The 14,645-nt window shown below is 38.4% G+C and overlaps 1 protein-coding gene across 5 annotated transcripts in view; it reads right to left on the minus strand.

The window, feature by feature from the left end:
- Positions 1 to 8,064: 8,064 nt before the first annotated feature.
- UGT8 (UDP glycosyltransferase 8) overlaps positions 8,065 to 14,645 on the minus strand; it is a 45,440-nt gene continuing 38,859 nt past the window's right edge. For all 5 annotated transcript variants that reach the window (XM_042870443.1, XM_042870442.1, XM_042870446.1 and 2 more), the window contains 3 exons: positions 14,247 to 14,323; positions 11,921 to 12,140; positions 8,065 to 10,362 (listed from right to left, as the gene is read on the minus strand). In XM_042870443.1, the coding sequence (XP_042726377.1) occupies positions 10,011 to 10,362; positions 11,921 to 12,140; positions 14,247 to 14,323 (649 nt within the window). In that variant the 3' untranslated portion in view covers positions 8,065 to 10,010. The remainder of the gene's footprint in view (positions 10,363 to 11,920; positions 12,141 to 14,246; positions 14,324 to 14,645) is intronic.

Raw genomic sequence — 14,645 nt, forward strand, 5'->3', positions numbered from 1 at the left:
TTGCAGGTACATACCAAAAAAAAAAAAAGATGCTGAACAGAAGAGTGCAGGTCTAAAACTCAGTAAATAGTTCAAGAATGGCAGTCAGGAGCATTGTTAGCAAAATTTAGGTGGCAGTCAGAAGCAAAAGGCAGTGAAGGGGTAAGCTATAAGAGGACACAAGTGGAATTTGTGAGTATGTTGTACACAGAACATAAAAGTGCCCAAGAGCAACTGGTGTATGTTAGAAATAGCCCATTCTGCCAGTACCAGAATGGGAAAAATGGGATAGTTAAAGGCCTGAAGTCCTGTAAGCCCACATAATCATGCTTACCACACTGTAAGATGGAAGAGCAGAGTAGAGAAGGCCACAGGTTCATACCTCTGCTGAAAATGATCTCTGTTCTTCTCTTACAGCAATAACAGCATTGCTCTTAAACAAAGGTGTGTCCTCAACATGAGAAGCCACAAAGATGCATGTGAGTTGGCTTATATTACAAACTAAAAGCATCAAAGTTTCCCATCAGCTTAGCCTTTTCCTCCCACACCCAGGAGATTAGGACTGCCCAGAAACTGTCCTTGAGAAAAGAGCTAGTGAAGCTACTTGGGTTTATATCCAGAAGGAAAGGGCTTCTCTCCTCTCTGCCTTGAGAGGGAGCCTCAGCTGCCTCCCACCGCCACTGCTGCCACCACCACCACCCTTCTGTCTCAGCTGAGAAGCTCCTCAAAATACCTTCCAGGACAGCAAGTTATACAGGCCACACTCAAATAAACATCCCAACGGAGCAGAGGTGATGAGGGTGAACTATCATCAGGATCCAGGTGGATCAGCTCTGTATTAAAACCCTTGAGTCTGTTTTGCACATTGTTTTCCAGGCTAATGAAGGAGCAGTATTTCTGTGGAGGGGAGCTGATTTCCAGCAGCTGTGGCTGATCTTATCAGCACATGAGCAGTCCTGGGCTATGTATTTTCCCTTTCACCCATAAAACAACAGATGGAAGAAGTCATGGAGAAGGTTGATCAATATTTTGAGAAGAACAAGTGCTCACTTGTCCTACTCACCAGAAGACATCAACATCTGGCCACCGTGGCCTGTCTAGACAGTGTGATGAAAGGCAAGCATAAAAGCAGAACCAGTCATGGCTAAATAGCTGCTCTTTGCCCTGAAACTGCTCAGAGGTCAAAACGCAGTGGACTGTGAAACTCTTGCCTGGTCTGGTTCCATGTCTCCAGGTATAAGAAGTTACCCACTGAGATTCTTCAAATTTTCTTAAGACCCTGAAAACCAAGAATGGGATGTTTCCTGAGGGCTGGGTATTTATGAAAAGCTAGTGGCAAAGAAGTCGGTCACAGGTCTGTGAATAACCTATCCTAGAGGAAGCTACAGAAATATAGGGAGCAACTAATCCATAAATCTAGGGAAACCAGATACAGTGCAGGTGGTGCAAAGTTTGTGACTCCTGAAACTCTTCAATTCTTTCTCCAGAATTCTTCCTAGAAATTCTCCAGATAATGGCAAGCCTCAGCTTTTTACAAGATCACCGATCAGTGATGACAATTTGTTTATGATTTGAAGGGATGCCTTGACAAAACATTACTTTAGCCTTCTTAGCTTTTTTTTTTATTCACTCACTTAAAAATATCTTACAGTAGTCCCATGAGTGATCCCACAGACAGGCTAGAATATTTCCTGTTGTTGGCTTGAGATGCTCCTCTCTTATCCATTAACTATGTATTTTTATATAGAAAAGGAAGCCGGTGAGTCTTTGTAGAATTGAAGTGCCAATCACAGGTGTGGATTCATTTGCATTTTTGGCAAAAGCATCATCATACGGTCCTTGCCCTTCATTACATGTCATGTCTTACACATTGCATTCTTCACTGCTCCATCTGTTACTCTAATAGGAATTCTGTGAAACTGCTCAGAAAAAAAGAAACAAACAGGGAAATGACCTAGGTTTTATTTCTGTAAGGTTATTTTTAACCTTAATCTTTTTAGTGATTAAAGTTATGGTGCAGCACCTACCCCTCAACCTCTCCCAACCAAAAGAGAAAAAAAGAAGGAAGAGTGTCTCTGCACCAACAAGAGAGCATGCTGTACTTCATGGCAAGGATTTCTTAGGAAAGAAAGAAAGAATGTAGAAAGCTCTTGCAACTTGCTGTGATCCTGGAAACAAAAAGCTGGTACCTTTCCTGTTCCTGGTGATCACTCACACTACAAATTCAATGGGATTTTATCTTAAGACATAAAAAACCAAATATGTTGGCATTATATTTTTAGTAAAGCAACACAGAACTTTAACATGCCTTCTATAATTGACAGATTTGTTATCATGTTATGTTAGGTGTCACCGAAAAACTCAACATCATACTTCCTTCTGTAACATCAGACAGAAGCCACAGAAAGGCAAATTAAACTCTTCTGTCATCAGCATGCTTAAAGATGAGGCTCATGGTGTTGAAAGGCATTATCTGCAATGAAACCAAACTTACTTAGATTTGAGCTTGAAAACACCTTCCAGAGCAAGAGCTCCGCTTGACCAGAAAGCCAGTGGAGTCCAGCCTAGATGCAAGCAGTGAGTAAGATGTACATAAGCTTTCTGTACATGCAGAATTAGGATGGGGCTGCTGGTACAGCTTCTGGCAATTACATTACTACCAAGACAGTAGTGTCAGGTGGACTGCTAAATGCCAAGGAGCCTTAGTAAAGTGAAAAAAAATGCTGAATATACAAAAAATCATATACAAACACCTTTGTAAGAAAAGTTGTTGCACTAAAAAGAGAATATACAGAAACATGTAGAAAAGGAAGCAGGAAAGCAAGGTTGAAACTAGAAAAGCAGGGCACAGCAGAGAAGAACAACGTAAATATAGGGCAAATGCTGTAATTCCTTGTAGAACTCCACGTTTTCTTTGTGTTTGTTTTATATACAAAGAGTTTTCTCAGTGGGCATCTCCTGGAGTTCAGAATAATTTTCTAGCTCTAAATCTCGTGAGTCAAAGAAAGGAATTTATTCAAAGCCTGTATCTAAGATAATCACGTATGTAATATTTAGTTTCCAGAAGTAAACAAGTTCTTTGTGTTTTGAAAGATGGTAACGTTTTCCTTCTGTGTAGCTGTGAGAGGAATTCACTGAACATTCACAATGAATTTTGGGAATGACCATTAAGTTTTAGCAGTGCTATGAAAAGTACAGATAACAGAAAACCCATACTATAAAAGAACTTGTGCATCTAAAGCAGAGATCTATCACTTCTTCCTTCACTCTATGTGTGTTTATTATTTAGGCCAAACTTGTCAAACCAAGTCCAATTAATGGTTTTTAAATTCTGATACACCATCACTCCAGATTCAGCCCATAACTGAAAGTTCATAGGCCAAAGCTAATTATTTGTCTTCCAAGTAAGAGATACCTGAGACGCTAAGGAAAGGGACAAAGTGGGAACTTATTTCCCAGTTCTGCCTCACTGTTGCTCTTCTTAAGTCTTGAGCAGATAGGGAAATCTGCCACCTTCTAACCTCAGCAAGAATCTCAGTGTGTTTACTGACCATGTTATCTACAACACTCACGGCTCTTGCCGAAGCCTTGTATTAACAGACAGCATGGCAATAGCTTAATTACATATTATGCAACATAGCATTTTATCTTCTTGAATCATTTTTAAATGGGATGCTCTTTAGTTTTCCTGAGTTGTCATTGGGAAAGGCATGTACGTCAGTTCAGTTTTGCTTCCCCGTCTCGTTTTAGATCCTTTTAATACATCACCTTTGTAATGTTACAGTTCTGTTGTGGCAGTGGTTACTCCAGCTTCATGCTGGGGTAGTACAAATCAGGTAACGATCTTTTTTCATCCTCTTGTTTTTCCTCAGGCTGGATGTCTTCCACTCCTCTCTTTGAATATTCCACAAACTGTCTTTTGCCCATTCTATGTGTTGAAAGTAGCCCAAAACCAAGGGATCAGAGAAACTCATCAGTTTAATTGTGTATGTTTATCCCTGGGCACTGGGCTGATGCATACATAAAGATGTATGCTGAAGCTTGTTTTACTCACTAGTTGCAGCTAATTTTGAACCAACCACTGCTTCAAAGTTTCCTTTCTCATACTTTACCTTTGTGCCCAAATTACTAAGCTGGATCAGCAGTTCCTACATGACCTTTATCATTCCCAGTTTTGAACAATTGTTGTAATTGTGCATTTTCTTGTACCACCAGAACAGATAAAGACATGAAACACTTCTTATCTTTCTCACAGGTTAATTATTACACTGCACAGCCCAATCACTGCAACACTGTAAGGTAAAATAAGATAAGGAATCCTCCCTGATTTCCAGCTAACAGTTCATACCAACATACTCGCTTTGCTAATCTCTGCTTCAACCATTTGCTTTCCACATGAAATATTTCTCTAATAGGAAGAATCTGGCTATTCCTACATATTCAGCTACACTACCTCACAGCCTGCCCAAGTAATTTCCATTTTATGAGAACTGGTAACATATTTTTTGTAGCCTATAGGAACATAAGATTTTGACATTAAACTTGTCCCATATGATTCTTAAGGATGCAGGAATGTAGTAAAATGTGTATTTCCACAGTACTCTAATAAGGCTTGACTTTGTCGTGCAGAAATCAATTACCTATCACAAATAAAATGAGATAAATCTATTTTCCTTGCCTCCACAAGTAGAAGCACAAAAGGGTAGCTTTCTCTTCACCTCCTGCATCATCACAGTAGGATGATCTTACGTGAGGATAAGGAGCACAGCCAACTGACAGTGGCCAGGAAGGAGCCACTTGTGGTTTATGGATGTCACATAGCTCAGGAATGAAAACTGAGCTCCTCAGCTCCAGCACCACATTGTCTCCTCCAGGGGCCACAGCGCAATTCCTTTTGTGAGGAAAGTTGATGTTCTTGGAGAGAGGACACAAGGTCAGGCCTGGGAGCACTGCACCAGACACAGCCATAGAGAAACAGTTGTGCATTTGGGCTCTCTACTGAGAACTGCCCACAAGTCAGTTCTGTTAGTGTTAAAATTGCCATTATGGAAACATCCTGCACTTGAGCAGAGGGATGCAAACATCCAATTTAAAGATACTAATGAGAGAGTACTGGATACTTTGACTGCCAGAAACCCACATGCTCATTTGCAAAAAGTTAACTACCCTTCTTGTTTTTTGCTTTAGTAACCAATTTGTTCCATTACAGAGTAATGGAGAAGACAAGATAGAAATGCATGACACAATCTTATTCCTGTTACTTTACGTGATGTAAGTCAAATATAGGAGTTTTGTTTAAAATAAGAAAAGAACTAGAGGTAGCACTTTTATACAACTGACAGGAGTAATTTTCATCAGGATAAAATAACCTTCCTCTCAGCCCTGGTATTTGCCAAACTGATCATTGACAAAAGGCTATCTCAAAGGATGGTTGTTGGTTTTCGGTTTTCCCTCCTCTATTTTCTCTGTTTTAATACTAACCAACAATGTTGGTTAAATAGACTACCAAAATCTCAGATTTAGTAACATCACTTGGTGTGCAGTCCACAATTGCACATTTAACACTACTTAAACAACGACTGTTTGAAATTCTGACTGAAAGCTGATACCAAACACTCATGGATTTCTTCTGCCTCAAAATACAGAAACATTTGCTTGCTATGGCAAAGTGGTTTCCCCCTACTCCCCATTTGTCTACAATGCAGATTTGGAATATGTATCAAAAAATACAGGGTGGAGTTTTTTGCTGTTAAGTCTGAGCCAGTCCATGGAGCACGTACAGCTTCCTTCGGATGACCTTGTGCTGTCATTGACAATATTAAGCTCACCCTCACACAGGAATGTGCTGGAATGCAGTTTCTGTATTTCCTGAATAAAATAATTATCCAAATGAAAGGAAGTCAAGTTACAGTCTTCTTGAATATAGCTAAATCTCTCCTACCACTGCTGCAGGAGAAAATAAAAAACATTACTGGAGTTTCTTTACAGCTCTGCAATGGAACAATTGATAGAAAACCAGCACGACATTTCTAAGGAAAATTCATTTCTCTTACCCTTTCTTCCCCTCAGATGATCTTCATCCCAATCCTTCCATCCTATTTACGAATATAAAAAAAGAGTACTGCTCTTCAAGACCCAAGTGCAGCAGCAGGGTAGTTTTCACATCCTTTTCCTGACATCCATAAACCACAAAGAGTAGGAATGTGATTTCAAAGACTTTTCTCCCATGTTCTTGTAATGGAATCTTCACATAAAAACTGCTGCCTTCCTTCTTGGAAATAAGAGCATTTTACTACTCCAGGAAATCCCAGAAGTATTTGAAAGAGCTACAGCCCATTTTTTTTTTTTCTTTTTTTTTTTTTGCAAGCATGCACACATGCACTCTGTGTATCCCAATGCACTATTTCTTATATAGAACTGGATTTAGTGTATACATCAGCTATGTCTTCCATCTCCCCTCCCATGAATAGAAACATCTTTCAAAGAAAAACAAGTAACTTCATTGCAGGAAAAAATTACAGCATGTTGAAAATTGTCACGTGAAAGCAGAATCATATCCCATATTTGCTGGCCACTAGCTGCCTCAAGTGTTGTACAGCAAGGAAGGTGGGAGCCACTTGTCAAGACACTGAAGACACCCAAAATTTATTAAAGGTTTTCAAGTCTTTCAAAAACCACCAGAAAAAATGAAGCACAGCTCGCTTTCAGAATAGAATTAAATGCTCTTCTTCTGTTTCTTACTAATACAGATGTGCATTGTATTAATATACAAATAAACTCACTTGTAGACCCACACAAATTAAAGGGGAAAAAATAGCAGCCTGGAGATAACAGGGTTGTAATTTTGCTTACATAAAGATACGTAACAGTATTTTAACTCTGTCTCTGCTGTAACAGATCAGGCTACCTATAGCAAATGCTGAGCTCTTACCTTGCCATAGACTGAGTAAGCAATTGGTTACATGAAAAGTAGTACCTTTCAAGAATATAAAAAAAATCAACACAGTATTATTAAAAACTTGGTCCTTCATGTGAACCAGGGAGTAAGAAAAAAAAATGGTGGCACATTTATTAATTTCCTTAAACTATGAATATATGATAACCATCTCCAGAACCCATTTCTGCAGATGGTAAATAAATGATCTTGTTTTTAAGGCTGCTTTATTCCTTAACGGTTGAGATATTCAGAGGAAGTAAAAAAATAGAATATTAAGGTCTATGGCGAGTGCCCAAGTCTCAAGCACCTCTGAAAACCTTTATGGAAGTGACCTATGTCTGCTACACTGCTTATTGTGGCTATTTCTTGGCTGCTGGTTTTGCCCACATAATATTTTATTTCATTTTCTCCCAATTACCTTACTGCACGCTATGAAGTGCCTATTTGGGAAAGCAAGAAACTCAAGAAAGCAGTGCAAGGGCTATGCATTATATAGCTCTGCCATTCCACACAGGGACTTCAACACACCCTAGGAAATGATTTGACAGCAGTTATACTCTCCTCTCAGACACATTTATGGCAGCGTTCCTCCCAAATAATTGCCATCAGCCATCTACTTCTAACGCAGCTTCCTGTATTACGAATCGTAACCACAGCACTAGATGATATTGCAGCTTAGAAGAAAGTGCATTAGAACAGAGCAGGTACTTCTACAGTTTGGGTGGATTAGACCTATCTAGGACTTCGGTAATGAAACTGATAGTGCGGGAAATTCTTCCTCATGCAAATGAATTGAAATGTGTTCAGAGAGAGTATTTTAGAAACAACCATCTCATCTCTTGTATCACTGCTTTTTTGTTTTGCTTCCTAGGAAACAAATCTAACATGTACAACACAGAAAAATTCACACGCAAACTGACCTGAAGAACTCTGGGTAAGCACTCACTCTCTTCCAATTGATGCAAGAGTCCCAGAGGAAATACATCTAAGTTCTGCAGATAATAATGTTTGACTTCAAATACACGTCATGCGTCGCTGCATATACTGAAAACAAGAAATCTTCATAGTTATTCACATATGCACACATACATGCACTGGGTACTTCAAAATAGCATCCATGTGAATAAAAATATACTTCCAACAACAGATTTTCTCTATTAAATTCATGTTTATTGCTTAAGTTTTATCACAGTGGAGATTAAATTACGCTTAATCATCCGGTCAGTGCTTTTGTACCTTCTTCAATGCAAAAAAAAAAAAAACAACATTTAAACCAAGTCATTCATACACTCGAAGTCTTACTACCATCCCACCATTCATCGCCTCCTTGTGTTCCTTTAGTTGACACAAACTGTAAGATTGTAAAAAGGTCTAGCTAATAGGCTTATTTATAACACCATTTTCTTCAAGTATTCAGAATGCAGTACAAGTAACTGTACCACGTATTAGAAAGATATCTGTACTGTTATTTATTGCTATAGGATAGAGGCTCATGATGGAATGGTAATGAAATATTGCATCACTGTGTATGAGGATGATCTCAGCACTCTGTTACTGTCACAACTCTTCCCATGTTAGTGAACAACACTAAGTAAAATGGGTTTCCTTCCTTCCTCTTCCAGGCGTGGGATTTCGAACTACAAATAAATAAAGCATACACTCACAACGCGTGTAGTGCAAATTCCAAGTAAACAGAATGACATGGAAATAAATGGATAGTTGCCAACTCCGGTTTGGCAGGGCCACGCTGATTTTGCCACTAGGTGCCCTGCCTCCCTGCCCTGGGTTAGCACTGCATCACCACAGGGTTCCGTGTCAGCTGCAGTGATTGAAAGAGATTGTTGCAGGGAGGGTCTGGAGCTGGGGACAGGAGGCACAGCTGCCCCACACTTTGCACTGGCTCAGCTGCACTCCATGTCGTGCCTCCCGCTGAGCCTTAAGCTGGAGGTTGGTGCCTCCCAGCAGGCAGCCTCATGCCCCGCGGTCTCAGAAGGGACGTTGGCAACTATGGGAAATACGGATTGCGCGGCCCACGCTAAGAGAAAGTAATAGTTTCTCAAATACAACCATTGAAAGAGAATGGCTACAACATTGTGAATTAGAAAAAAACAAAAAAAACCCACAGAAAAATAATGAGAATTAATAGGAAAGACATTCAACTTTTAGCATTTTCTTGTTTGTTTCTTAAATCCCAAATAGCAGTTTGATTCTGCCCTGCTTCAGGCCACTACAAAACCTTCTGCACTAAGCACAGGGGTGGATATTTTTTTTTTGCTTTGTTTCATTTATTTTAATTATGCAAATCTACTTCCCACACAGCCATATTTAAACTGAAATAGAATTCCCTAACATTTTCATGGCATAAATTACATACGTAGAGAAAGGCAACAAATACAATTTTGTATAAATTAAAAATTAAGACTTATTGTAGACTTGCTCAGTACTCGTTTCTCTAAAGCACTGGTAGTGAGCAGAAGAGTCATGCAGCTTACCAGAAAACACAGTATATATTTTTGCCATTTTTCTTCAGTGCTTATTTTAAGAATTTTTTTTTTTTACGTCTGTGTTCTCAATTTGCAATTTCCTATTTCTTGCACAAGCATCGGGAATTTTTTTTTTTAAAGAGCATTCTTACACATATTGAACCTTCAACATATGAAACACAGAGCTAGCACTAAGTTCTCTCATCTAAAGATGGATATAATAATAAAAAAATAAAAGGGAAAAAAACCTCTGCAAATAAAAAGAGACCTTTCCTCATTTGGGACACACACATTTAGCTTTAAAAAACTGAAAATTCATAAATATGATCATTATATAACTTTAGAGGATTAAGGCTTCTAAAAACTTCAGTGCCAAAATAACCTTTCTGCATCGGTATTAAGAATAAAATATTTCCGTTTTAGGTTGTGCTTGGTTTTTTTTTCATTTTTTTTTTTAAATACGTTCCTTAGTTCCATAGAATTTTGTCACATATTATTACATACTGAAGGGGAGTGTTAGAACTGCTTATTGATGTTTTAAGTACTTGTTAGACTAAGTTACAGCGATAAAACTCAATTACTTTACATGAGGGGTTGGCTCATTTCACCTTTTATTCATGCTTAATGTGGCCATTTCTTCTATGCTTGCCATTTGGTATCCCGTTCTGGTAATGTCCATTAACAGTGCTATGTTCATCATTTGACCAAATATGTTTGCTTTGTTTGCGGATAAATTTTGTTAGCTTGGCCAAAATATAATAAAATAAGGCAGCACCCACTAATACAACAAAGGCAATATCCAGTAAGAAATACTGATATAGAGAGATGCTGTAAACAGCAGCACGTAGATGTTGCGCTCCATTGTGACGGAGGATGTAGTTAATCCAGTACACAGTCCGGTTAACAGGATGACCAGGTTGGTCTTTGTGAATTTCAGACAGCCTCTGAGCCCGTTGCCTGTAGCTGTATGAAAGAGATGAAGAAAATGGAATAAGGTAAAAACCGTAGCCAGTGCTGAGCAATGCAAGTCTTTGTAAACATATAAATGCACACAGGAGATCAAAAGGTGTCCTTCTAGTGCAGGACTGTCCCATTAAACCTCATACAGAGGAATATATACAAGGCATAATCTCTTTACATCTGTCATTACAGCTCACTGACAAAGAATTATCAAAAGTACAAAACCACGGGTGACTGAAGGCTGAAATCCACCCTTCAACAGCAGGCCAGTAGAAGGGATAAAGTGTCCATTCCATCTGCTCTCAGGCCGGAATCCTATCTAATCCCAAGTGAATGGATTTGCCCTTCCTGCTCACAGTGGCAACATACTCCAACAGGCCACTCATGCTATTATGCAACTAAGTTATTAGAGAAATACGACAAACGGAGAAACTCAGTTTTATACTAACTCTTTGGCCCAGAGTTCAGCCTAAAACTGATTTTTCATAATGGGTTACCTCCAGCAGAGGATCACATTAAACTCCTTCCCATCTCCCATCTGCAGGGTCAACAGGTTATTTGAGCAGACCTTGCCTTTTTACTGGGGACAACTATGCAAGAGAAAGCCGGGGCAACTGAGATTTCTTTAGCAATACTCCTCTTTACTGAGCTTCTGCTGCTAACAAGCTCATTTTTTACAGATTTCCCCTTTTCCAAGGCAAGTGCTGCTTAAAGACTTTGTTCCCATGAAAGCAAGAAACATTGTCATCATTGTACTTCAAAACATCTACTAACTTCATACAAAAGAACCGAGCTGAGTCATTCTTTTTAATCCAGAGATTGTCTGCACATCCCAAGTGTTTAAACTGACTCTCCTCAGACTTTGGTATTTCTGAGTAAATTCATTTGATGAAACTAAAAAAAGTTATGAAACCCAGTTCATGAAGTTGCCTGTATTGCATCTGAATGACAAAAAAAAAATTGTAGAAAGAGGCTGGGGTCCTCATATACCGCTTGTTGCAAGTTCCAATCAATGTGAATAACCTTTCCAACTCGAAGATCTATGTTAGAGATATCTTCTTTCTGCCCAGAAAGAATTTTTTTTTTTTTTTTTTTTTAATCACTTTTTGACTACCGCCATGTTTTCAGCTACAAGCCAAATGCAGCATCCTGCAACAGTACAGGTGTACTTTTCTCAGGCCTCCTTATGGAGCGTAACAGATTGCTAAATATATTACTGTACTGTAATCAAGATACAAAAAAAAGAGATACTGGCCTGAAGCAAAAAGTCATTCAGTCTAGGTTTGTTTCTGTAACCTTGTTGTTCTACTCATGGCAAACATCACAGCCACAGAAAAGCAAATGAGATGTGAGCTTTGGTATACTGATCAACAAGCTGGCATCTATACAGAAATATCGTACTTGAGTAATCCTGTGAACTGGGAACAACTATTCAAAGTCTTGCCACTGCCATGCACACAAGTAAACACCAACACACATTTTTTCCCTTGCGTGAAGGCTCTGTATCTAACCCACAACAATGAATTAAAATAAAAGCAAGAAATAATTACTCATTCCATACCTGGGATCATTAATAACTTTTTCTAGTGCTTCATATAATTCACTCTCAGTGACAGTCTTCCAGTTCAACAATATTCCCATGCCTTTGGCCTGCACTCGAGTCATAGTATCGTAATGGTCTCCAAAAAGGGGAATTCCCACCACTGGAACCCCATGATACATGGTTTCAAAAATGCTGTTCAAACCGCCATGACTAAGAAAAGCTTTAATGTTAGGGTGACCTGGAAATACAAGAAGCACGCACACACACACAAAATATTACATCTCCTTGATGTAGCATTATTGAAGCAATTGGTTACAACACATTTATCATTGAATCATAGAATCACAAGGTTGGAAAGGACCTACAAGATCATCTAGTCCAACCGTCAATTGGATTCCTGTATCTCCAGTTTGGGAAGATAGAACGAATGCAATTTTTTTCTGAAGTTTCCACCTACTTAAACCCACTCTGCAGAAATTTTGAATGCATTGGGTGATTTCATTATATATGAACAGAGATGAAACAGCCAATATGAATTAAAATTATCGTGTCTGAGTTGTCTAGAATTACAAACGTCACTCCAAAAGTAACGCTTCCTTATTTCCATGAAAACTACAACAGATGCAAAGAGCAGAACAACACTTGGTACAGCAAATTCTCAGCTACAAAACACTGTTCTTCAATATTACTGCCACCAATAGCTGGTTTGTGTCCATTAGCTGATTGAGATGCTCTTCATTTCATGATGTAACAACTGTGTATGGCTGTATTGAATATGGCTTGTCTTTTCATGTCATTGCTCCCCACTGCTGAAATGCATTTCCCACAGCCTCACTTGCTAACAGACATTGTTTGGCCTCCAAAAACGTTCAGTGACTGTCGATGAACATAAATGGGTGCCATTTTGTCTGCAGGAAGGAATTGAATTCCACATCTCTACTACATATACGCTTCCACATCAGACACCGTCCTCTAAGATTGCCCCTCTGCTCCCACCTGTTGCATGGCAACAAAACACAGCAGAATATTGGTCAGAAGGTTCAACCTCTACTGCCAAGCACAACATCTGCCTCTGACATTGTGGGCCAACATCAAAGAACAGGAGGCACTACTTTCAGAGCAGTCCTCTTATTAATGGAGTAATTAATACACTATCTACTCCTGAGTAACTGCAGTTGGTGACTAGAACTGGTATTTACCTGTTTAATATTACAAATGAATGGCAGAAAGAACGCTTTTCCTTATTATTCATATGAAAGACAAGCTATTTAATAACAGGACAACTGATGTTGTATTCTCTGAAGCTTTACATGCCTTACTTCAGGCTAGCAAGAGATGACAATAATGACAGCAATATACTCCCCTACTGCTATGCAATAGAGAAATGAGAGTGCCTCAGCGCAATTTAGTAATGAAAAATATCTACTTGGTTCAGAAGTCATTTGCCTAATAACTAATTACAGTGACTACTCTGGTTGACATGAATGTACACTGACACACACACATTCTTAATGTATTATTCATTATTATACCAGATATTGTGCAAATGCACGAATGTCTAGGTGTCCCAGAAACAGTATTTTGCTGACCCTAGGATCCAATAAATTCAGCTACACTTTAATACAGGAGGAAAGGAAAGAAAAAGCAAATACACATACTCTAATATATAAACTTTACCAAAACATGAAGGAAGACCAAGCTTTATTGCTCCATTCTCAGAGCATCTCAGGATAGTTAAACAGAAATATTATTATCAATTTGCAACACATCCCTAGTTTCTGTTACGGACTTCATTGGAAAAATTAAAAAATATATATATCAGTAATATTAATAATAAACATGTAATCAGTATGTTCATGCCTAAAGACTTGGTGTAATATGAACAAATTTTGTATGTTTGGTTTGGAGATTCTTCCATGAATAGTCTAGTTAAGTCCATACCACAGCTTCTTCACTACTGAGAAGTTCACACTTACGGTCACCAATTTGGTGAAACAACAAATTCTAGAAAATTCCCATTCATCTTTCATAATTATTGTTGTTTTTTTTTATTTTGAACTGCATGCAGTCTTTTCACAACAAACATTTCCATTTATTAAGTGAAACAGACTTGGGAATGACTATGGCTTTCCACGCAACTGACTGAAGAAAGCAATGGAGTTAACACCAGATAAAGAGCATTAACATCAGAAAGAACGTTTCATTCATCAAGACATTGTGAAGAATGCTATATTCTTGCTCTATGACTTCTTTTACTGTGACTGCTATTTAAATAAAATATTATTGGAAGAGCAAACTGAATTTCAGTGAGAATGAACAATACATCATAATTACAGATACTCACCAAGAAGGTCGTTTTGTGGTAACCATTCTATAAGCTTTGTATTGTTGCCTAGATTCCTTGGTTTGTTTCCTGAAAACCTAAAGCGATAAAATCAAATTGAAGCTACATTATCAAAACCTCCAAAATGTGCAAACTCTAAACAGAGAATCAAACCAAATGATCTAGATTTCTCATTACACTGGGATACTGTTTACTCACCATTACAAGAAAACAAATGCTATAAAAGCAATCAGGTATAATTTCTTTTTTTTTTTTTCATCATTCATTTCCTTATAATCTGGCTCAAAATGCAATGATCTCTATTTAAATAATGGCAATACAGCTACTTTAAAAAGCGTATTCTAAGCTGTACCATTGCAACTGGAAGAAAGCTTTATAATCCTTTTGTGACTCTGAGTT

Source organism: Lagopus leucura, unplaced genomic scaffold, assembly GCF_019238085.1.
Source record: "Lagopus leucura isolate 7727_CA_CO unplaced genomic scaffold, USGS_WTPT01 Super-Scaffold_100004, whole genome shotgun sequence".
NCBI lineage: Eukaryota > Metazoa > Chordata > Aves > Galliformes > Phasianidae > Lagopus > Lagopus leucura.